Below are 25,986 nucleotides of genomic sequence, written 5' to 3'. Positions count from 1 at the left end.
AGGAGAAAATGGATCCATCATAGGGGAACTAAAAATTTCTGATTTTTATTTAATTATTTCTTTTTTATGTTGATGATTTAGTTAATTTAGAAACCTAGATGTTAAATATTAAGAGAGTAGGTAAGTAAAATCTGGTTGAGCCATTAAAAGAATTCAAACAAATTTCTATATTGAGGTGAGGGGAGGGCAAATACTTGTCATATTAAAAGGAACATGCAAAATGCCAGATAGTATTTTGGTATATCCTCAATCATAAACAGGTTTGGGGGAGAATATATATGCAGAAAAAATGTATAAGGAAGTATGTGTACTCAGTGTTATGGTGTGATTATAGGTAAGTATATTTTGTAATTAGAAAAAAGTAGTTCATCGCCAGGTGTGGTAGCACACACCTGTAATCCCAGCACTTGGGAGGCTGAGGCAGGAGGGTCACAGCAAGTTTGAGGCAAACAAGACCCTGTTGCAAAAAAAAAAAGGTAGTTCATTGCCTCATTATTCTGAGGTAATGATATCCTAGTGGTAAATGTCGTGCACTTGATCTTAGCCAAAAGGCCAAGAAGCAATTGGTAAATGTCCTAATTAGGACATTGGGTTAAAGTTGGTAGGTTGACCCACTTGCTGTGTACACTTAAAAATTGCATATGTTGTTCATTAATTGTAATATTTATTTAACAGTACTGGGAATTGAACGCAGGGCCTTTGCACTGAGCTATAGCCCTTTTATTATTTTTCTTATTTTGATTTTTTTTTTTGGTACCGGGGAACGAACTCGGGTCCTTGCGCTTGCGAGGCAGGTGACGGAACCACTAGGCTAAATCCCCGGTCCTATTTTTCTTATTTTGAGACAGGGTCTTGTGTCATTGCCCAGGCTAGACTTAAACTTGTGATCCTCCTACCTCAGCCTCCCAGAGTGCCCATGGATGTTGACCACCACTCCTGGTTGGTAATCACTATAATCAACTTTAGAACATTTTTATTTCTACACAAAGGAGTCTTGTTACTCATTAGCAGTTACTCCGCATTTTCTCTTCCCCTAGACCAGTGATGGTGAACCTTTTAGAGCAGTGGTGGTGAACCTATGGCCCACATGCTGCAGCAGGCTGTTTTATCATTGAAAGATCAAAAAGGTTCACCATCACTGTTTTAGAGCTTTCATTGGTACAGACAGCCTGCTGTAGCACAGGTGCCATAGGTTCACCACCACTGCCCTAGATCCTGGCAACCACTAATCCACTTTCTATCTCTATAGATTTGCTTATTCTGGGCATTTTGTAGAAATGAAATTATATAACGTGGCCTTTTGTGTCTGACTTATTTTAGCGTTGTTTCAAGATTACCCATGTTGTAGCATGTATCAGTACTTTTTTTTTGGTACAGGGGATTGAACTCACAACCTTGCACTTGCGAGGCAGGTGCGGTGCCACTGAGCTAAATCCCTGGCCCAGTACTTGTTTTTTTAAAATTGTTGAATAATACTCTATATAGTATGGCAGCTGAATCTCTTTCTCTGTGTGTGTGTGTGTGTGTGTGTGTGTATGTGTGTATGTGTTAGTGTTACTGGGGATTGAATGCAAGGTCTTCCCACTGAGCTACATCCCTAGCCCTTTTTTCTATTTTCTATTTTTTTTTTTTTTCTGTTTTGAGACAGGCTCTTGCTAAGTTGCTTATTGCCTGTGCTGGGCTAGAACTTGTGATCCTTCTGCTTCAGCCTCCCAGAGTGCTGGGATTATAAGCATGAACCACTATTGCTGACTCTCTTACGACCTCCACAAGAACCTTTCTTTTCAGAAGGATAATATATAAATAGTGAGTAAGAGTGTGGGTTCTGTAGCTGGACTGCAGAAGTTTAACTCCTGGTTCTATTTCTTCCTAGGAATAAGTTAGCAGGTTACATTTACTCTCCCTTTGCCTGTTTTCTCATCTGTAAAATGAGAATAATGGAATTTACCAGATATGACTTTTTAAATTAATGACTTTCAGTTTCTAAATGTGAGATCCTTAATGGTGTTTGGCATAATGAGTGCTCAATAAATGTTAGTGGTTTATGAATACTCTTAACAGTTGTCAGAGGAATAGTATGATTCCTTTGCTTAAGCAATTGATTTTTAAGAAAGGAAGCTCTTGAAATCTTTGAAATAGTAATATTTTTAGAAAAGTGAAATATACAAAATTCTTCCTCTATAAGTAACTTTTCAAGATTATTTTAGCCCTTTTTTCTCTTTAGTTTGCAAACTTCTACAGAGTTTCTAGCTTAGCATAACTACAGGGTTGATAATGATACTGAGTCATCAAGAAAAGCTCTGCTGTGTTTTAGGTTTTATGGATATTGATAATTTGTTCAAGAAGAATCTCATTTATAATAAAATCACTTAAAATATAGACTAACATTTCATACTAATTGGTGAATAAAAGGTGTCTGGGGCTTTAAATTGAAAAAAATGAAACTGCATTTTTGGGAAAACATTGAGTTATATTGATAAACGTATGAATTGTTATAATGAACAGAATGAATCAAGTGTGAATAGATAGACTTAATTTTTCTCAGGAAATAATTTGGTAGTATATGACAACCATTAGTTTGACATTGGTGGCAGTAGCATTACCATTAAGGTTTTTTGGCAAAAGTATTGATAGCAATTTTCATAAAGATGTGCTAATCTTACTTTTTGGGGGAGATGCTATATAACACTTTTAAAAAAATTAAGTGGGCCGGGAATTTGCTTAGTGGTTCCACTGCCTGTCTCACAAGCGCAAGGACCCAAGTTCGATCCCTGGTACCAAAAAAAAAAAATAAATAAATTAAGTTACATTTTGAGATACACATAATGATCACATTCATCATAGGGACTTGTGCTAATCTTTTGTTAGTTAAGTTACTCTTTTTTTGGTACCGTGGATCAAACTCGGGTCCTTGAGCTTCCAAGGCAGGCGGCAGAACCACTGAGCTAAATAGCCGGCCCCAAGTTAAGTTACTCTTTACTTTTTTTTTTTAAGTTAAATTCTTTTATTGGTACATTGTAGGTATACAACACAATTACATTTCTCATTGGGAATTGTACCTTTATATAATGCATCTTGGTTCTTATTTTTTCCCCATTCCTAGCCCTCCCGTCACGCCCTCCACCCTTCCCTATTTACAAACACTTTATTTCCATTTTTTCCATTTCTCATCATTTTTCCTTTCCCTTCTTTCCTTTCCCCTGCCCCTCCCACTACCCCTACCCCTTTGGACCTTTTCTTCCTGTTTTGCATTATTGATTATTCATTCTAATCAATGGTACATTTTAGGTATACAGTATAATGACATTCATCATTGGAAATTTGCACTTTTACATAGTCTCTCTTGGTTCTTATTTTTCACCCTTGCCCAGCCCTCCCTTCAACCCCTCCATTCCTCCCTATTTAACAATTGTCACAAAGAATAGTTTTGTTCCTAATTATTATAAAAGTAGTAGATTCAGTAAGCTCAGTATTCTTTGGGCACATACACACACTGGGAAGACCATCCACGAGGGCCACATTGTATCACTCACCTGTGTTTTAGGGAAAGGAAGTCCTGCATCCAGGAAACAGTAACAGACTAACTTAATTGCTTTACATTAGGATAAAATCAGGCCCTAGACCCTACATTTTTTTTTTTTTTTTTTGATACAGGGGATCAAATTTGGGACCTTGTGCTTGTGAGGCAGGCAGCAGAACCACTGAGCTAAATCCCCGGCCCGACCCTACATTGTTTACCATTATTTTTATAAATTTTGTGAAATCTTGTAGCTTTTACAGAATTTTCAGTTTCATAGTTTATAATAAATTATTATGATGAGGGAGATGCTAGTGAATGGGGACTAATTTTATAAGTGATCCAATCACTAGTAATTTGTTAAAAGATTTAAAAAAATGAAAATATAGTATATAATAAAGTACATAAATCTTCAGTGTTTATAGTTTAATGAACCTTTACATATTTACACTCATATCATTACCACTCAGATTAAGATACAGAAAAATTCTAGCTTCTTAGAAGGTTCTCTTGGCACTTCTTAGTACCATTCTAGCTTTTTTGCCTGTTTTTAAATATATAAAGGGAGTGATACAATGTGTATTCTTTATTTCCTTCAGTATCATATTTGTGAAATTCATCCATATTTTATGTCTTTTTTTCCTATTGCTGTGAACTATTACAGTATGTAAGTTTATCACCATGATTTATTTACCCACTTTATTGTTTCTTGTTTTATGGTTTTTTTGGTACCAGGGATGGAACTTGGGACCTTGCACTTTCCAGGCAGGCAGTGGAACCACTGAGCTAAATCCCTGGCCCCATCCACTTTATTGTTGATGGGTATTAGGTTCCAGTTTGGGAGTATTCCAGATAAAGGTGCTGTGACCATATACTTGTCCTTTGGGGCACTGCACTCATTTATGTTGGATATATACCTAGGAATGAATATACACACCTGTGTTGGGTCATGGGGATCATGTTTAGCATAACAATACTGTCAAACAATTTTCCAAAGTGGCTGAGCTAATTTGTATACCTGCTAGTAATATATGAGAGGTGTTCTGTTTTATCACGAATGTTATTTTCTTTCTCTCTTTTTTAAAGTATAGCCCATTTTGGTAGAGTTAGAGTGATATCTGTTGGTGATGTTTTTGTGGTGTGAACTGTTTGTTTTTTCTTTTGGCACATAGCCCAATTAATGCCCTCCCCCTTTTTTGACAGGGTCTCACTATGTAGTTCAGGCTGGCCTTGAACTTGTGCCCATCCTCCTGCCTCAGCCTCCTGAGTGCTGGGATCACAAGGGTGGTCCACCACACCTGGCAAGTGAATATTTCTTAATATCAAGTGTTTATTTGTTCTTTTTACTTTGTTGAAAACCTGTTTTTCTAATTGTTTCAGCTCTTTATGTAAAATCTTAAGTCCATTTCTCATCTCTGATTCACTTAACCTGTATCTGTAGTCATGACCTTTCCCAGTGGGGTTTATCATCTTCGATAGTGACAGATATACCTACTGAATGTCCTTAATTCTATTAATGGAATTGTGATTATCTTAATCATTTGGCTGTAAAATTTGAAGTTATCTTTAAGATATAGTTGGATTAGTCCGTGTATTAGCTCATTATTATAGGGAAATACCTGAGGTAATTAATTTATAAAAAGTTTACTTTGACTCACAGTTCTGAAGATTCCAGTCCAAGATTGAGTAGCCTCATTGTATTTGGCCTCTAGCAAGTGTAACACTTCAAGGTCTTCCTCCAGAAACCACCTCCCCATGCTGGGGACCAAGCCACGGGCCTTTAGAGGACATTCAAGTTTACAAACCACAGTAGTCCTCTCTCAGTTGCTATAACAAAACAGCTAGTGTGGATAACTTATAAAGACAGATTTATTTTAACTCACAGTTTTGAAGGCTGAGAACCCTAATGACATGGTCCTGGCTTTTGCAAGGCACCCCCTCCCGCCCGTGTCATGTCATTACAGGTCACATCTGGTGGGAGGATGTGTGAGAGGGAAGGTTCACGTGGAACAACAGAAAGCCAAAGTGTAGGCAGGGCTAGTCTTGCTCTTTTATAACATTTAGTTTTTGTGAGTCTTCAGTCCTTGTTTTCTGTTTACACACACAAATACCTTTACATTTTTCATGTTAGCGCATACTGTTGTGGTTAGTGCTTACTGATGATGCTGATAATAGATTAGTAGTTAACATTTATGCAGTGTTCTCTGTGCATGCACAGTTCTAAATTATTTATATGTAATAGATGATTCCCTTTTATAGATAGAGAATCAGAGAGGTGAAGTACCTTGACCAAAGAGACAGTATCCATATTATTCTAATAGCTGCAGAGCATTCTTATACTGTATCACATTTAAGCTATTTTATCATAGCTAATTGTATTGTTTCTGTAGTCACTGTTATATTTAGAATGAAGTGTGAATTCTGAAGTTTGGTCTTTAAGCTCCTATTCTTTACCCTTCCTTCTTCCACAGCATGTCTAGCCAGTGCTTATATGGCTTCTCTCACAATGAACTGTCTTGTCTAGCCCACATGCCTTTATTTCTGAGTAAAATCATAATCAGTGAGCCTTATCTCTCTTCTGTGGTAGGAAATGCTCAGTTTATGTCTCCCTATACATTTTTTTGTTAGTGTTCCTTTGCCAGTGGAATTTCTCAGCTCACCTGAAACCCTCAAACCATGCCTTTACTCTGTGTCTCAGATGTATTTTATTTCACATCCTTGATGTAGTTACAACTGAGGACAGAATTTCTTGGAGTTCCTTTAACATGTAACATTTTACACTCTGTATAAACACTTTTGTTACATTTCTGGTTAATGTAGCCAGTTTGATGTTTTTGGCAAAAGTCACCTTATCCAGGTTGGGGAAGTGGAGGGACAAGGGTGTGTCACACCTGAGAACACCTTCACTCTCCTGCACCTTCCCCCTGCTTCCAGGACAGCAGACTGGTCAGCCACTGCCATTTGCTGAATAGTGCCATCCAGAATAGTACCTGGCTCTTAGCATGTTCTCAGGAAGTACATGCTAAATAAATCAATTTGTTGATTGTGGAGAAGCAACCTATTTGGTGTGACTTTTTTAAAAGCCCCAATATGGCCATACACAGTAGAGAGCACATAACAACTAACCAATAATTGTTCAGTTTTTTCTTTTGTATTAAATTCTTTTATTGGTACATTGTAGGTATACAACACAATTACATTTGTCATTGGGAATTGTACCTTTACATAATGCATCTTGGTTCTTATTTTTTCCCCATTCCTAGCCCTCCCGTCATGCCCTCCACCCTTCCCTATTTACAAAGACTTTATTTCCATTTTTTCCATTTCTCAGCATTTTTCCTTTCCCTTCTTTGCTTTCCCCTGCCCCTCCCACTACCCCTACCCCTTTGGACCTTTTCTTCCTATTTTGCATTATCGATTATTCATTCTAATCAATGGTACATTTTAGGTATACAATATAATGACATTCATCATTGGAAATTTGCACCTTTACATAGTCTCTCTTGGTTCTTATTTTTCATCCTTGCCCAGCACTCCCTTCAACCCCTCCAGTCCTCCCTACTTACAAAGATTTTGTTCCTATTTTTCCATTTTCTCATATTAATCCCATTCCCTTCTGTCCTTTCCCCTAGCCCTCCCACTTCCTTCCCCTTTGCCCCTTTTCTTCCTATTTCACATTACCTATTATACATTTAGTCCTTATTTACACTTTCAGTTTCTCACACCAGAGAAATTATTCAGTATTTACACATGAGTGTCCTATTTATTTCACTTAAGAGTATCACCTCAATGTGCATCCACTTAGCTATAAATGTCTCTAATTTCTCATTTTTTATGGCTGAGTAGTACTCCATTTTATAAAAAAACCACATTTTCTTTATCCAGTCTCCAGTTGATGGGCATTTGGGCTGTTTCCAAGTTTTAGCTATTACAAACTGTGCTGCTATGAACATGGGTGCACATACATCACTGTGGTATGATTCTTTTAATTCTTTGGGGAAGATTCCCAGCATGGGAATAGCTGGGTCAAATGGGACTTCTAGTCCTAGTTCTTTGAGGTATCTCCATACTGATTTCCACAGTGCTTGCACCAGTCTACACTCCCACCAGCAGTGGAGCAGGGTTCCTCTTTCCCCACAGTCCCGCCAGCATTTGTTATTGGTTAATTTCATGATAGCAGCCATTCTTTCTGGAGTGAGGTGGAATCTCAGTGTTGTTTTCATTTGCATCTTTCGAATGACCAGTGATGTTGAACATTTTTTCATGTATTTATTTGCTGTTTCTACTTCTTTGTCTGAGAAATGTCCGTTCATTTCAGATGCGCATTTTTGGATTGGGTCTTTAAATTTGGGAGGTCTGATCTTTTTAAGTTCTTTATAGATTCGAGATAGTAGACCTTTGTCTGAGGAAGAGCAGGTGAAGATTTTTTCCCACATTGTGGGTTGTCTCTTCACACTGCTGGTGGTTTCTCTTGCTGTGCAGAAGCCTTTTAATAAGAAGAGATCCCATTTGTTGATTGTGCTAGTTCATGGGCAACTGAGGTTTTGTTCATAAAATCTTTTCCTACACCAATGTCTTCAAGGGTTCTCCCTAACCTCTGTTCCAACTGGTTCAGAGTTTCTATTTTAATATTTAGATCTTTAATCCATTTTAATTTTAGTTTAGTGCATGGTAAGAGATACAGGTCTAGTTTTAATCTTTGGCAAGTTGAAGCCCAATTTTTCCAGCACTATTTATTAAAGAGGCTATCTTTCCTCCAGTGAGGGTGTTTGGCTCCTTTGTCAAAGATGAGATGGGTGAGTGTGTCTGGTGTTGTTTCTGCATCTTCTAATCTGTTCCACTGGTCTTCAAGTCTGTTTCTTTGCCAGTACCATGCTGTTTTTATCACAGTAGCTTTGTAGTATAGTTGCAGGTTGGGGATTGTGATACCCCCTGCCTTGTCTCTGTAACCTAGAATTGCTTTTGCTATTCTGGGTCTCTTCTTGTTCCAAATGAATTTTTGGATTGTTTTCTCAAGGTCCATGAAGTATGCTGCTGGGATCTCAATTGGAATTGCATTAAATCTGTATAGCAGTTTTGGAAGTATGGCCATTTTCACTATATTAATCCTTCCTACCCAGGAGCAGGGGATGTCTTTCCATTTTCTGATATCATCTTCAATTTCTCTTTTCAGAGTGCCATAGTTTTCAGAGAAGAGGTCTTTGATTTCTTTCATTAGGATGATTCCTAAGTATTTCAGTTTGTGGATGCTATTGTGAAAGGAATTGTTTGCCCTATTTCTCTCTCAGTGAGTCTGTCATTGGTGTAGAGGAAGGCTATTGATTTTTGTGTGTTGACCTTGTAACCAGCTACTTGACTGAATTTGGTTATTAAGTCTAGAAGACTTTTGGTGGAGTTCTTGGGATCTTCTATATAGAGTACCATGTCATCTGCAAATAATGAGAATTTGACTTCTTCATTACCTATCTTTATTCCTTTTATTTCTTTCTCTTGTCTAATTGCCATGGCTAATGTTTCCAGAACTGTATTGAACAAGAGTGGTGATGGTGGACATCCTTGTCTTGTTCCTGATTTTAGTGTGAAGGATTTCAATTTTTGACCATTTAATATGATATTGGCTGTTGGTTTTTCATAGATAGCTTGTATCAGTTTGAGGTAGTGACCATCTATTCCAATTTTTTGTAGGGTTTTTATCATAAATGCATGTTGGATTTTGTCAAATGCTTTTTCTGCATCTATGGAGATAATCATATGGTTTTTGTCCTTGGCTCTATTGATATAGTGTATTACATTGATTGATTTTCATATATTGAACCATCCCTGCATCCCTGGGATGAATCCCACTTGATCAGAGTGTATAATCTTCTTGATGATCTTCTGTGTTCTGTTTGCCATTATCTTATTAAGGATTTTTGCATCTATGTTCATTAGTGAGATTGGCCTATAGTTCTGTTTTTCGGTTGGGTCTTTCTCTGCTTTGGGGATCAAGGTGATGCTTCCAGGAATGAATTAGGGAGTATTGCTTCCCTTTCAATTTCATTGAAGAGTTTAAACAGTAGTGGCAGCAGTTCCTCTCTAAATGTCTTGTAGAATTCAGCAGTGAAGCCATCAGGGGCCTGGCTTTTCTTAGTTGATAAGTTTTTAATTACATTTTCAATTCCATTGGTTGATATTGGGTTATTCAGAATTTTTAGGTCTTCTTTGTTCAACTTTGGTAATTCTTATGCATCTAGGAATCTGTCCATTTCTTCTGTGTTGTCCATCTTCTTGGCGTATAGGTTCTGGAAGTAGGTATTGATGATCCTCTGGATTTCTGCTGGGTCTGTTGTAATTTCACCCTTTTCATTCCTAATTGCATGGATTTGGGGCTTTTCTTTCCTTTTTCTGTCAAGGTTGGCTAAAGGTTTGTCAATTTTGTTGATTCTTTCAAAGAACCAACTCTTGGCTTCATTGATTTTTTTGTATTGTTCTCTTAGTCTCCATTGCATTGATTTCTCCTCTGATCTTTATAATTTCCTCCCTTGTATGAGCTTTGGGGTTGTCCTGCTCTTCTTTTTCTAGAAGCTTGAGGTTCAGCATCAGGTTGTTTAATTGGGCTCATTCTGTTTTCCTAATATGCGTATTCACTGCTGTGAATTTCCCTCATAAGACTGCTTTCATTGTGTCCCATAGATTCCGATATGTTGTATTGTCATTGTCATTTAATTGAAGGAAATGTCTGATTTCTTCTTTAATTTCCTCTGTGACCCACTGGTTATTCAGAAGTGTGTTGTTCAATTTCCACGCGTTTATGAAATTTTTTGAGTTTCTTTTGCTGTGGATCCCCAATTTCATCGCACTGTGGTCTGATAATATACAGGGGATAACTTCAATTCCTTTGCACTTACTTAAACATGTTCTTTGTGTGAGTATGTGGTCTATTTTTGAGAATGACCCGTGTGCAGCTGAGAAGAATGTGTATTCTGATTTTGTGGGGTGGAAGACTCTGTAAACATCTGTTAAGTTCATTTGTTCAAGAGTTCGATTGAGTTCTAGTATTTCATTACTTATTTTTAGTCTAGTTGATCTATCTATTTGTGACAGTGGGGTGTTGAGGTCCCCCACTACAATTGTATTAATGCATATATTACTTTTAATGTCCGTTAGTATTTGTTTTATATAGTTGGGTGCACTAGTGTTTGGGGCATAGATATTTATGATTGTCATCTCTTCCTCTTGGATTGTTCCCTTTACAAGGATGTGGTGTCCTTCTTCGTCTCTCTTAATCAGTGTTGGTTTGAAATCTACTTGATCTCCCAAGAGGATAGCTACTCCTGTTTTTTTTTGGATTCCTGTCACATGGAGTATTGTTTTCCACCCTTTAACTTTCAGTCTATGAGTTTCCTTTTAAATTAAGTGTGTTTCTTGTATGCAGCATATTGTTGGATTTTGCTTCTTGACCCATTCTGCCAGTCTATTTCTTTTGATTGGTGAATTGAGACCATTAACGTTGATGGTTATAACTGAAACGTATTGACTTGTCATTGCCATGACTTTTTCTTTTTGTTGGGTTCTCCCCCTTTACATTTAATTTCTTGTCACGCCAGATGGGTTCATTCTGCTTTGCTTCCTGGGGTTGTGATCCTCATTGTCTGTTCCTAGGCTATTGTGTAAAATTCTTTGGAGTGCTGGTTTGGTATTCACGAAGTTCCTAAGGTGCTCTTTGTCATGAAAGTATCTTATTTCTCCATCCATTTTGAAAGATAGTTTTGCAGGGTACATCAGTCTGGGTTGGAGGCTGTTTTCTTTTAGGGCTTGGAATATGTCACTCCAAGCTCTTCTTGCCTTGATGGTTTGTGTTGAGAAGTCTGCTGTGATTCTGATGGGCTTTCCTTTCTGTGTGATTTGTTTCTTTTCTCTGACTGCTTGGAGAACTTTGTTCTTCTGTTGTGTTTCTGGAATCTTAATTATATGCCTATGTGTAGATTTTTTTTGATCAAGGCTATTTGGAGTCCTATATGCCTCACTTATCTGTATGTCAAGCTCTTTTCCGCTGCTTGGGAAGTTTTCTGCCATTATTTCTGTGAAGAGACTTTTTTATGTCATCTCCCCTCTCTCCTGTTTCTTCATTGAGCCCAGTCAGTCTTATGTTATTCTTCTTTGCATCATCTAGCAGCTGCTGGATTGATTTCTCATGTTCCCTTATAATTTTGAAGCAATTTTTCTTTTCTTGGTCCCTAATTGCAATCTTATCTTCTATATCTGAAATTCTGTCCTCACATTGGCTCATTCTGCTGTGTAGACTTTCAATGGAGTTTTTCATCTCCTGGAAATCTATTTGCTTCCTTTTTGTGGATTCCATTTGTTTCTTATGTTGGGATTCCCTCATGTTCCTGATCTCCTCTCTAGATTTATTAATCATGTCTTGCACTAGGGGCACAATTTCTCCTGTTATCTGGGAAATTATTTCTGATTTCATTTTTTCCAGATCCCCTTTTGTTGCCAGTTCAGTGGGTCCAGGTGGTTGAGTATCAGAGTGTTCCATCTCATTTCCCTTTGGGGTTGCGGTAGGGGATCTGGAAGTCTGGTTTTGAGACTTATTTACGTGTTTTCTCATTTTGACTGGGGCGGGGGCCTGTTAGCGCCTGCACGGATTACCTCCTCTGAGCTGGGTGAGGTGGGACAGGGGCCAGGAGCAGCGGTAGGGATGGTGACCCAAAAGCCCTTTCCTGTGGGCTGGGAGCAGGGGGAGAGATGGTGGCTGAGAAGCCCCTCCCTCTGGGCCAGGAGCAGTGGGACAGAAGGTCGCCTAAAAGCCCTTTCCTCTGGGCTGGGAGCAGCGGGAGGGATGGTGGCCGAGAAGCCCCTTCCTCTGGACTCGGAGCAGTGGGACAGCAGCTCAGAAGCCCCTACTCCTGGGCCGCGAGCAGGGGCACTCATTACCTTGGTCTGGTGGTCTGGTGTCCTCTGCGTCTTTGTAGTGTGGAACCAGGTGGCTGCCTGTCTGCAGAGGGGTGATTCGGCGTAATCCGCGTCACTGGGGACCTCAGTAGGGTGTGGGCAGACCTCCCTGTCTGCAGCGGGGTGATTCGGCGTCTTCCGCGCGACTCAGGACCTCGGTAGGGCGTCAGTTGTTCAGTTTAAATCAGTTTTACTTTGTTTTACCTGGGTTTTAACTGAGCTTATTTATTCTTGTTTGAAAAGATGCACCCCAATCCTGAATAGTCTGACACTAGAATTTGCTAGAATTTGTCAAAGGTAGATCTGCAACAGTATTTGTAAAATAGTACAAGAAAGGAAGTATTCTTTGTAACTGATACTTTTTTTAAACATTCTTGTTACTTCACTAGGAGCTTATTGTCTGTAGTTGGTTATATAGTGATCCACAGGAGATTTTATTCTTAACAGTAAAGTGCCACTACATATCACTTCCTCTTGTTATTGCCAAGAACTTCCTAATGATGGGGTGTCTTTATTAACTAACAGTGCTTCAAATATCATAGAAGCCAGTAGCAATTATAAAATGTAAACTGAAACCTCAGTAGCACGGGAACTAGCACAAAGAATCAACAACTGGGATCTCATCTTATTAAAAAGCTTCTAAGGGGCTGGGGATTTAGCTCAGTGGTTCCGCCGCCTGCTTCGCAAGTGCAAGGTTCTGACTTTGATCCCCAGTATCAAAAAAAAAAGGGAAAAAGAAAGGGAAAAAGCTTCTGTACTGCAAGAGAAGCCACCAACAAATGTCTCCTAGATCTTAATATTGTGATTTAAAAAATGTATAACTGATATTGTGTAACAGGAAGAAAAGGTTTAAAAGAGCAGGGGAATTGGGAGGGGTAGGGGAAGGGAAAAAAGGGAAAGGAAAAAATATGAGAGGAAAAAAATGGATACAAGGTCTTTGCAAATAGGGAAGGGTGGGCAAGGGAAGGGGAAAAAAAATAAGCACCAAGAGACTCATGTAATGGTACAAGATCCCAATGATGAATGTAACTGTATTGTATACCTAAAACATACTAGTAAAGTTAATGGGGGAAAAGAAAAAAAAAGAGAAACCACCAACAGAGTTAAGAGACAACCTACATGCAGGAAAAAATTTTCAGCAGCTGCACCTTAGACAAAGGACTACTATCTAGAATATATAAAGAACTGAAAAAAAATCAGATTCCCCCAAATTCAAAGACCCAATTCAAAAATGGGCATCTGAAATGAATAGACATTTCTCAGATAAAGAAGTAAAAGCAGCAAATAAACATATGAAAAAATGTTCAACATCACTGGTTATTTGAGAGATGCAGATGAAAACAACACTGAGATTCCACCTCCCCCCAGAAAGAATGGCTGCTATCAAGAAATCATCCAATTACAAATGCTTGCGGGGGTGTGGGGAGAAAGGAACCCTTCTCCATTGTTGGTGGGAGTGCAGACTGGTACAACCACTGGAAATCAGTATGGAGATACCTCAAAGAACTAGGCTGAGGTCCCATTTGACCCACCTATCCCCCTGCTGGGTATCTTCCCCAAAGAATTAAAAGTATCATACCACAGCGATATACGTGCACCCATGTTTATAGTGACACAGTTTGTAATAGCTAAAGCTTGGAAACAACCCAAGTGCCCATCAACTGGAGACTGGATAAAGAAGATGTGGTTTCTTTTTTTTTTATAAAATGGAGTACTACTCAGCCATAAAGAACGAGAAACTAGAGACATTTATAGCTAAATGGATGCATATTGAGGCCATACTCTTAAGTGAAATAAATAGGACACACGTGTAAATACCGAATAGTTTCTCTAGTGTGAGAAACTGAAAGTGTAATTAAGGATTAAAATGATTAAAATGAATAATTGATAATTTGAAATTCAAAGAAAAGGTTCAAAGGGGTAGGGGTAGCAGGAGGGGAAGGGGAGAGATCAGGATACAGGCTGGAATCTGGAAAGAATCCATATATAGATTGTGTTTAAAAACTATAGGAAGAGATGTAGATAGAGACTAAGCTGGAGCACATCAGTGGGTTGGGAAGGAAGAGTCACTGGGGTCAAAGGAGAGGAAGGTATGTTTCCAGAAGAAGCACATACAACTGTGTTCAGTACACAATACTCGATAGTGTGATCAATGACTGTTACTGTTTTAGATACCTATCATAACATGCTGTGCTTTTCATTCTTTACAGCATAATCCTACTTATATAAAAGAGTTTACTGTAAAACAGTGTGCTGCTATGCCAGTGATAGCTTCATGTGTCTCGTGTTTAACTGCGTATTTGGATAATATCAAAGGACCATCACAGATGATTGAAGTATACCTTTTCAGTTTGCACTTAGAAGTTGGCACTCTGTGTGGTGCTTCGTGATAAACATGGATGAAATTGCCTAATAACGTATTTCTCAGATTTTATTTCCATCACGTATCACATGACTGTATTGAAATTTAAATTAAAAAAAATTTGGCCTATGTAGAGTCTACTAGTTAATTAGGATTTTTTCTCCAGACCACTATTTGTTTAATATTAGTTTTGAAAATCTTTCTAAAACAAATCACATCTTATGATGTCTTGTTAATGCTTGAGATTTTTTTTTTAATTATATAGAAATGTTTAAGTACTTTTCAGTTTTCCTTTGGTTGGGTTCTATTTGAATGTTATTATAGTTTTTGTCCCTTCCATTGCTTTTCTTTGAATAATTTTAATTTTTGTATATGTATGTGTTTAGTGAATGATTAATAAAGTTAAGGAAAAAAATGTAAACTGACTTTTGGGTTAAATTGAGTATTCTCTTTAAACTTACTTGTATTCAAAAAGATTTATTCCTAGAAATAGATGCTTGCCACTTTTCTGGCAGTTATATGTGGTATGATTTATTTGAGAGTTTGTTACATCTTATGACAACTTTTAATATAATTTGTATCTAATAATGTGACTTGAATAGTATCAGGGCTTTTGTCTTGTAAGTCTGCTAAACATTTCATTTTTTTCCTTTTGTGCTTCCCTTCCTCCTCTATCTTTTTTTCCTCCCTCCCTCCCCCGCCTCCCTCCTTTCAACTTTTTTTTTTTTGTCCCGGGGATTGAACTCAGGACCTTGCGCTTGCAAGGCAGGTGGTGGAACCACTGAGTTAAATCCCCAGCCTTCAACTTTTATTAGTATGTTTGCAGTCCATAATGTTTACATTCACTGTAGGGAATTGGTACATGTACATAACACATTTTAATTTATTTGCCCCCCACCCTCTTTCATTTTTCCAGTATCAGATTCATTTATTTATTTTATAAAGGTAATTATATATACAGATTGAAAACCAGACTAATAGGCCAAATAATATGTAAAACACGTAAGACAATTGTATTAGGTCAAGGTACATTTTTAAATACATTGTCCACAGTGGATTACAGTACCTTTTTTTCTTTCTTTTCTTTCTTATTATGTTTTTTATTTATATATTTATATATATATATATATATATATATTGAGTTTTTCATATAAGAGAAACCATGTGATATTTAAGCCCGTGTGCCTGAGTTACTTCACTTGCCTATGGTCTTAAAGTTCAACCATTTTCCTACAAATGACTCGTTTATCATTTTTTATGGTAGAGTAGTACTCCATTGTATATAAATAACACATTTTTACTCCAATCATCTGTTGATGGACATATAGACTGTTTCCGAGATTTAGCTATTATGAATTGTGCTGGTGTAAACATGGGTGTGCATACATCAGTGTAGTATGATGTCTTTAACTCTTTGGGGAAGATATGTACAAAGGGGATAGCTGGGTCAAAAGGAATTTCTACTTTTTTGAGGAACCTCTATACTGATTTCCGTAGTGGTTCTATCAGTTTACAGTCTCATCAGCAATGAAGAGGGGTTCCTTTCTCCCTACAGCCTTTTCAGCATTTGTTATTGATTCTTTCTGCAGTGAGATGGAATCCTAGTGTTGTTTTTTGCATTTCTCGAATGGCCAGTGATATTGAACATTTTTTTCATGTATTTATTGGCTCTTTGTATGTATTCATCTGAGAAGTATCTATTCATTTCAGGTGCCTTTTTTTGTTTGCTTTTCTGAGACAGAGTCTTAACTACATAGTTCAGGCTGCCCTTGAATTTACTATGTAGCTCTCAGCATCTTCTTGCCTCAGCCTCCTGAGTGCTGGGATTACAGGTGTGTGCAGCCACACCTGGCTCAGATGCCCATTTTTCAATTAGGTCTTTAAATTTGGAGGGGGTCTAATTTCCTTGAGTTCTTTATATATTATAGATATTAGTCTTTTGTATGAGGAAGAGCTGGCAAAAAACTTCCCATTCTGTAGTTTGTCTCTTCGCTGTGTTAGTGGTTTTCTTTGCTGTGTATACTAAACATTTTAAAAAGAACAATGACTTTAGGGAAGAGCTAGATTTCTCTTAGGGCTTTTGATTAGATCAAGACATATGTTCAGAATTGACCTACTTTCTAACATGTATTTCAGTGAAGGAAAGTAATACTTCAGAAGCAAATCTCACAAGACTGGGCTTAGTGGCCTCATCAAAGGAAATAAAGTCTGGAGCCTGATTTTGGTTGTTGTTTGGCATTGACAGTAAATTTTTGTTTGAACTATCAAGGAGGAAATAAAAGGTCACAGAATTTTTAGAGAAATTTCTTTTTCTAGGCTTTTGTTTTGTTTTGTTTTGCTTTGTAATGCTTTACTGCTCTTGTTTACAGGCAACATACTTTTTAAGTACGTTGATTTAACTGGATGTAATTGAGTTGGTTTAATTTAGGATCCTTTCTCCCTTTCTCTTTTAGAACTTGAACCAATGAAAGAAGCATATGGCGCTTGTGAAGATAAATGTTATTGCTCCTTCTGTAATTGGAACTCCTGCTTAGGACCTGTATGTGACTTTTCACCTTGATCTGTTCTTCTAGTTACTACTGACTTTGATTACAGGAAGGTCTCTGAAGATTTGTATCAAATGACGTCAATGGCCAGCTTGTTTTCTTTTACTAGTCCAGCAGTGAAACGATTATTGGGCTGGAAACAAGGTGATGAGGAGGAAAAATGGGCAGAAAAGGCAGTCGATGCTTTGGTAAAAAAGCTAAAAAAGAAAAAGGGTGCCATGGAGGAACTGGAGAAAGCCTTGAGCAGTCCAGGACAGCCGAGCAAATGTGTCACTATTCCCAGATCTTTAGACGGACGTCTCCAGGTTTCTCACAGAAAAGGCTTACCACATGTCATATATTGTCGTGTTTGGCGCTGGCCTGATTTGCAGAGTCATCATGAGCTAAAGCCATTGGATATTTGTGAATTTCCTTTTGGATCTAAACAAAAAGAAGTTTGTATCAACCCATACCACTACAAGAGAGTGGAGAGTCCAGGTAGGTTTTACTCTCTTGAGAAGAATTCTTTTAAATGTTGTGTTGTCTGATTCATATATAATTAGATTTATTAATTACAAGGTATGTTAACTTGTGTTCATTTTTTAAAGCTTTAATTTTGGAAGGAGTATTGGATTGGAATTTAGCTTTCTTTTTTATGTAGGTGATATTACTCTCAAGTGACTTGTCCTAATTCATTGTGCATAGTAAGGACCCGTATATGTGTTCTACCTTTCCTGTGGATGATCTGTCTCTATTTTATCTAAGAATTAAGCCCAGTGTGTACACTGGATCCTATTCCTTTTGGTCTGTTCAAGATCTTTGTTCATGCAATAGCATCCCTCTCCCTTGTATTGTATTTTCCCACTTTACCAGACCATTTCTGACAGCATACAAGCATGTCATGATATTGCATATCCTAAAATAAAAGTTAAAAAGAATTCTTGTCTTATTTCATTCACATATCTGCATGCACACACACATCTCATTTCCCACACTGTTTCTTCTGGTCATTTTATAGTATTCTTTTATTATTTCCACATCTGTGTTTCCCATTCTTTCTTATCTTTTCAATTATTCTTTCTTCCCTACCATTTCACGTGTCAAGATCACTAGTGACTTCCCTCTTAGAAATCAAATGGTCATTTCTCAGTCTTATCCTATTTGCCCTCTCAGTAGCACTTGAGAACAGTTCATCTCCTGCCCTCCTAGTAATAATTTTCTCTTTTTGACTTTTAAGACACTCCTTTTCTGATTGTCCAACTTTACTGGTTATTCTTGTTCAGAGTGTTTGCTGTCTTGTCCTCCTGTTTCACCGTGCTCAGTCCTTGGGCCTTTTTTGTATGTGTTCTTTAAATGTCTCATATGTTTTAAAATTAGCTATAACCTGATGCACATAATTTGAATTCTAGAATCATCTTCCTTGAGTTTTAGATTTGTAAAAGTCAGTTACTTACTAGCTCAATTGAATGTCTCATAAACATCAGATACAATATGGCTACTTTTAACTCCCCTCCCCCAAAAAACATTTTCTCCTGTTTTCTCTATTGAAGTACATGGCACTAGTATTCATGTAAGTATTGCCTAAACAGAGGCCATCTTTTATTATTTTTAAGTCCTATATTTGAGCTATGAAGAAATGTTGCTTGCTGTACCTTTATTTATTTCTTTATTTTTGGTACTGGGGATCGAACTCTGGTCCTTGTGCTTGCGAGACAAGGGGCGAAACCACTGAGCTAAATTCCCAGCCCCTTGTACCTTTAAAATATGTCTTGATACCGTCACCTCTTATCAGTAGTACAGACTGCTACAATTTCTCACCTTAAGTATTCTCCTAATTGGTCTCTCTGCTTCTTTTTCTCCCAACCCATTGTGTTTTCTACACAGCAGATAGAGTGAAATTTAAAATGACATATATCAAATATGTCAGTTCCTACTAAAAACATTTAGCTTTACTATACTAGGAATCAGAATTCTTAAACAGAATTCTTAAAATTAAACTTAGGATAGGTAGTTTCAAGACTACACCTATCCCTAGACATCCTTTGACCCTTGAACTTGCCATACTCCTGTGTATATTTTAAGTCTTGCTGTTTCCCCAAAATCTTTTCTCGACACATGTACTTACTCCATTCTTTGTTCAAATATCCTCATCACTAGTTGATTCTACATTAGATATTTAGTTTATTGACTGACTGGAGCAGGGCCTTCCTCAGTCTCACTTATTATTACATCCCCAGTGTAATAACTAATGAAGTTTCCTGGCACTTGGTAGGTAATGCTCAGTAAATATTTTTTGGTAATGAATGAATTCCATAAGCTGATACCTTAGTTTATTCACTGCTGCTCTAACAGAGTACCAGACCAAGTAAATTATAAATGATTGGTGTTTACTTGGCTCATGGTTCTGGAGTTAGAAAGTGCAAGATAGAGAGGCTGCATCTGGTGAGGATCTTCTGACTGCATCATAATGTGGCATGTGGCCAGTAAGTGTAAGACAGAGAGGGGACAAGAAGGGGCCAAACTTACAACAAACCCATTCTCATGATGAGTAATCTACTCTTTCAGTAGGCCCTACCTTCAATAATGTTGCATTAGGGAATAATTTTCCAATATGAACTTTGGGGGACATCTTCTAAGTATAGCAGCTGCACAACAAATTACCACAAATGCAGTAGCTTGACATACATATTTATTACTTCACAATTTCTTTGGGTAAGGCATTCATCACAGCTTAGTAGGACTTTTTGCAAGCTTCTAATCTAGATGTTGGTCAGAGCTAGGGTCTTATCAGATGCAGGAGGATCTGCTTCCAGGGCTCACTTTGATAGTTAACAGAATTTAGTTTCCTGTAGGCTGTTAGACTCTTGGTGATTATCAGCTGGAGACTATATTAAATTGGTTACCACGTTGCCTTCTTTATACGTAGTTCACATTCATGGCAGCTTCTTCAAAGCCTGCAAGGAAGAGAGTCTTCTAACAAGAATGGCACTCATATGGAATGTAATCACATATATCTTCTCACTTTGCCATGTACTGTTAGAAGCAAGTCACAGGTCATACACTCAAGGGCAAGAGATTAACCAAGGACATGAATACCTAGAGGTTGTAATCATAAGGCCACCTTAGAGTCTGTGTGCCACACTCAAGATAATATGAGCCCAGTGTGATAAAAAGACTGAAAGGAATATTGAGTGTGAAAACTGGCAAAAAAGAATAGCAGTGATTGTACTCTAAGGGAACTTAATAAGAGCTTTAGTTAAAGCTAGATGATATTTGAGGTGATTTTTTATTTCTTAAAGGAAAGCTGCATCCTGAAGGACTTGATGAGGAATGGAAGATGGGAAGATTTAATAGACAAATTCCTGAAAAACTCTCAAGCTAGTTATTTGCTAGGAGTAAGTCGACCTCATGGCAATCCTGCCTCAGCCTCCCAAGTGCTGAGATGACTGGCGTATGCCACCACGCCTGGCAAGACTTCCTGAATTTGAATCCAGGTTTTAGTGTATACTACTAAGTTACTTACAATTTTTATGATTTAGTATGAGAATAATACTACCCACCTGACAGGGTTGTTATGAGGATTGGATGAGGCAATGCATGAAAAAGTGCTTAAGCATTATGTGGTTTAGAAACAATTACAAATTAACTACTAGGATAATACATTCTGGAAATAGAGCATAGCGGGGAATGGTAGAGAGAAAAATCTTCAAAGAAATACTACTAGAGCTGGGCATAGTGGTGCATGCCTGTAATCCCAATACTCCGGAGGATAAGGCAGGTGGATCACCATGAGTTTAAGGCTAGCCTGAACTACCCAGTGAGACTCTTGTCTCAAAAAAACAAAAGAAAACAAAAAAGAAATACTACTAGAATAATTTCTAGATATGTGAATTGAAAGGGCCTACTGACCAAGTAGTCAGAACTGGGATTGACAAAAGACCAACACATGAAATTTTAGTATATCATGGATAAAAAGAAGTCAGATTCTGAAAGCTTCCAGAAAGCAAATATAGGGGCCGGGGATTTAGCTCAGTGGTTCCGCCGCCTGCCTTGAAAGCAGAAGGACCTGAGTTCGATCCCCGGTACCAAAAAAAAAAAAAAAAATACTTAGAAGGACTTATTCCTTGGGCCAGGGATTTAGCCTAGTGGTTCCATTGCCTGCCTCACAAGCGCAAGGACCTGAGTTCGATCTCCGGTACCAAAAAAAAAAAAAAAGAAAGAAAGCAAATATAGGACACATAAAATACTCGAAATCAGAATATTGGATTTTTCACTGCAATTATGGATTCTAGAAGAAAGTGAAATAGAAATTCTGCTTGCAAACAAGCAAAAAAAAGATATTTTTATATACATTGTTTTTCTTCCCCTTTCTTAGGAAGCTAATAGAGGGCGAGGCTTATGAAATGGGATGTATAATGATTGCAGAGAGAGGAAGAGAGGAGGTCCAAGGACTTTAGGTTTGTAGGAGACTTAAGTAGCAACTAGTTTTGGCTGGAGCAAAAGGGTGGAAGATCCAGGAGGAAACAGGAAATCACAAATTATTTGATAATTTACAGCATCTGGAAGATGGTCTTGAGTGTCATTTGACAGATCTGTTGGAATACTGGAAATAGTAGTAGTACATAAAACTAAGCAAGTGAAGGAATATTAACTTTAATAAAAGCACTATTCAGGGAAAATATCAGCACATTTGCTTATTAATGAATTACATAAATACATTTAGCCACACATACACATATGTAATGTAAACATTAGATACCAATTTAATCCAGTTTTTTAATGTAAATTTACTGTAGGGAAAAGAAGGATAATATAAGATAGCTGCCCCATTTTCTGTAAGACCAAGTCTAAATAATTCACAAATTAATAATAACAATAAAAATATTATTTAGCAGTGTACAAAGTAAATGTTAGAAGAAATGGCTATGAATTTAAATTTGTTGTTTATGGATATGATCTGAGAGGGGCCTAGAAATTGCTGTTTTTGTTATAATCTCATCTTTTTTGTATGCTTATAATCTTTTAAACTCAACATACTATTTTGGATGAAAATAATTCTTAAAAATCATGTGCACAGATAATACATAAGCAGGAAGGAAGCCAGTGATGTTAACTATATCTTTAACAAAGAAAGAAAGCTTTACTGAACTGAATTCTAGTTATTTCCTTAAGTCTTTCAGATTACTAGCTAGCTAAACAGAAATTCTTGTCTAAAACCGTGATCTCCAATGGCAGCTGCCCCATAATCATTCAGGGAAACAGCAGTTGTTAATACACAATATAACAAAAACAGTTGTAGTCATTGTTGATCATATTTGTGCAACACTGATTCTGTAAAAAATGAAACAGTACAAATACTGACTGAAGAGCCTTTGGTTTGTTGTGTACAATCTCCCTACTATAGAGAACCAGAGTATGATTTAGTTAACTCAAAAACAAATTGATTTTGTTGCTGCTAAATGATAACAGAATGAAAGTTTTGAAAAACATTCATTCATTCGCAGTACTGGGGATTGAACCCAAGACCTTTACACTGATCTACAGCCCCAGCCCTTTTTTTCATGTTTTACTTTGAAACATGGTTTCACTAAGTTGCCCAGATGGGCTTGAACTTGTGATCCTCCTGCCTCAGCCTCCCAGAGTCAAAATGACATTGACATATACAGGAAAGTTGTAAGAGATGAATTGTATATTAACAGTATCAGTTTCCTATAGGGAAAAGTAATCAGATGTTTCAGTGTTAGATGTTTAAATGTTGATCATGGATCTTCAGATAAAGTGAACATTGGAATAAGATTAACTTTTATCTTTTAAAAAAAATTTCTTCAAATGTGTAGACATTATTGTATGTACAGTGGTACCTTGGTTGATGAACTTAATTTGTTTTACAATTTAGGGGAAGATGGCTGCATTTGTGTTTCTGTGGGGAAGATGGCTGTGCTCATTTTTGTCACCTGATGTGGAGTTTCAGGAAGCAAAAGTTTGCTGAATGCTTTTGTTTGTGAACCGAATTGCTTACAAACAGAAGTGTTTGATCCGAGGCATTACTGTATTTTTATTATCATAATATGGAGAAGACTGCTTTTGAATGGAGGACTTTTACCTCGGGAATATTACTATTTTCAGTAGGGAAAGCCTTACTGAAGAATTTAAAGTTTGTGATCTCTCAAAGTGAGAATGATGAAAGTGTTCAAAATTGGAAATGTGAAAGTTTTCAGGGCATCCACATACCTGACCTCAACTCTGTAGTCTTACTACCTAGATCTGTGCCTAGGCCAAATGACTTTTCTTTCCCTTCTTTCTCCTATACTCACCCCTAACACTCTCTTGTGAAATTCTCCTGGTTTGTTAAGGTCCAATTGGATGTATCTTTTCCACAATATTTTTTTTATTCCCTGCTAGCTGGGAGTGCTCACTTTTTAAACTTTCATTGTATTATGGTTGTTGTTAAATATGTCATATGTCCCATAAAAACTGAAGTGATATCTTTTCTGGATTTTCTGTCTTTCAGAGTCCTTTATATATAGGCTAAACATTGACAAGAATTTTGGGTTTAGTTTTTATGTAAATATAGATTCAGGTTTCTGTAAAACAGCCCTTCCTAAAAGTGAACTGTTTTAATAGGTTTAGTCTTACATGAATCCTTTCTACTAATCCCTTAATGGTTGAATGGGGCATGTTTTTTAGTCATTCCTGACCAGTTACTTTTGATTTTTGTCTTTCAGTCTTACCTCCAGTATTAGTGCCTCGACATAATGAATTCAACCCACAACACAGCCTTCTGGTTCAGTTTAGGAACCTGAGCCACAATGAACCGCACATGCCACAAAATGCCACATTTCCAGATTCTTTCCACCAACCCAACAACACTCCTTTTCCCTTATCTCCAAACAGCCCCTACCCCCCTTCCCCTGCTAGCAGTACGTACCCCAACTCCCCAGCAAGTTCTGGACCAGGAAGTCCTTTTCAACTCCCAGGTAAGACTTTATTGATACAAAAAACAAAAGAAATAATCCCTGAGAATCAGTAGTTATTCTTACTATTGACCCTCTGGGTAAACTGTTATACAACAAGAGCTACTTGTTTCTGACTGTACATTTTTTATGTAATTCTTTGATTTTGAGATGAAGTTGGATTTCATTGTGTCAAGTAATATTTGTTTAAAATCTGGAAGCAAGGGAATTAATACTGTTTAACCTACTATTAGGAATTTTCTCAAAAGCAAATTTTCATTATTTTGTCTTAGTTTCTGTGCTAGTTGTAGCTGTTTCTCAAAATACATTTTGTACAAACCTTGGTGTGAAAGACAATTTGTATTGTTTTACCGTTACTAAGACAAAAGTTTAGCTGTTGCTTTTGCAAAAAAAAATATTTCAACTATGAGTGTTGGTACTTAACAGATTCCATGTTTAACATTCAGTTTGCTAAGCTCATTACCTAGCCATTTAATGAGAAACAGCAGCCATTTATGGACATGGCAAAAGTATTAGACAGTTGCTGTTAGTGTTGATGGCAAATTTTAAAGGGAATAGTTTTATATGACAGTATACTGTATGTGATGATCAATTTAAAATGTCTATAGTATGTATATATACAAACTAGGATAGTCTATGTCCTTCAGATTGTTTTGCATAGTACCAGTTTCTCTGAGCATGTGATTCTATGCAAATAAAGACAAAATTACTGATTTTGAATTCTTTTTCAGTGGATTTTAGTACTAGTCCTGGATTACCAGAGATCTGGACTGAATAAACGTGGCCTTGTAGTAGGTTTTCATTTGCTATTCGCTATTCAGTATGCTGACTTTTCTGTCCTAGGATAGGGTCCTACATTTGTGTGTATGTAATTAGTAATGAACCCTGCTGGTTATCTTGTTTTTTAAAAATGTTTTTAGACTAATAACTGGGCAGGATGAAGATTTCTACTGTTCTTTTTGGACTTGTCTCATTTTATTTCTCTTAGCTGATACGCCTCCTCCTGCCTATATGCCACCTGATGATCAGATGGGTCAAGATAATTCCCAGCCTATGGATACGAGCAATAATATGATTCCTCAGATTATGCCCAGTATATCCAGCAGAGGTAAGAGAAGTAATCATTATATTTATTTTGTTGTTGCTATTTGTATTATTTTTTAACCTCTTGGCCACTTTTACTTATTTGAGTTTTCTTTTTGCCCTACTGAGGATTCATCCTAGGGCCTCCTACATGCGAGGCAGACATTCTAGCGTTGATCTACATCCTGAATCTTGGCCACTTTTAAAAAACCTTTTGTGAAAAAAACCACTTTTGTGAAGTATAATTTATATACTATAAAATATTTGTAAATATTTTTTCTCAGTTTTAAAAATAATGTCTTTTGAATCACAATAGCTTAAAAATCTTTTTTTTCATACCAGAAATTGAACTCAGGACCTTGCACTTGCCAGGCAGGTAGGGTGCCACTGAGGTAAATCCCCGTCCCCACCATAGCTTTAAATTTTGATGAAGTTCAGTTTATCAATTCTATTTTCTGTATCATGATTTTGGTATTGAATCTAAGAAAGTTTTATTTGTCCCAAGGTCATGCAAATATTTTTTGATGTTTTCTTCTAGATGTTCTATAGTTTTAATCTTTATATAAGGCCTTAGATTCATTTGGA

The 25,986-nt window shown here is 37.2% G+C and overlaps 1 protein-coding gene across 2 annotated transcripts in view; it reads left to right on the top strand.

Annotated features, from left to right (window-relative positions):
* The window catches only part of Smad5 (SMAD family member 5), a 55,257-nt gene that overhangs the window by 12,337 nt on the left and 16,934 nt on the right, over positions 1-25,986 (top strand). The window contains exons 2-5 of one of the 2 annotated variants that reach the window (XM_087194730.1): positions 4,721-4,818; positions 17,273-17,842; positions 24,070-24,321; positions 25,307-25,426. In XM_087194730.1, coding sequence (XP_087050856.1) covers positions 17,440-17,842; positions 24,070-24,321; positions 25,307-25,426 — 775 coding nt within the window. In that variant the 5' untranslated portion in view covers positions 4,721-4,818; positions 17,273-17,439. The remainder of the gene's footprint in view (positions 1-4,720; positions 4,819-17,272; positions 17,843-24,069; positions 24,322-25,306; positions 25,427-25,986) is intronic. The other variant, XM_004836200.4, reaches the window with a different exon arrangement.

The sequence above is a fragment of the Heterocephalus glaber genome, unplaced genomic scaffold, assembly GCF_053883595.1.
Source record: "Heterocephalus glaber isolate CG9 unplaced genomic scaffold, H.glaber_assembly_v1.0 deba00001606, whole genome shotgun sequence".
In the NCBI taxonomy this organism is placed as follows: Eukaryota; Metazoa; Chordata; class Mammalia; order Rodentia; family Bathyergidae; genus Heterocephalus; species Heterocephalus glaber.
Note: the sequence above shows the minus strand (reverse complement) of the source record. Positions and strands in the feature narration are given on the sequence as shown.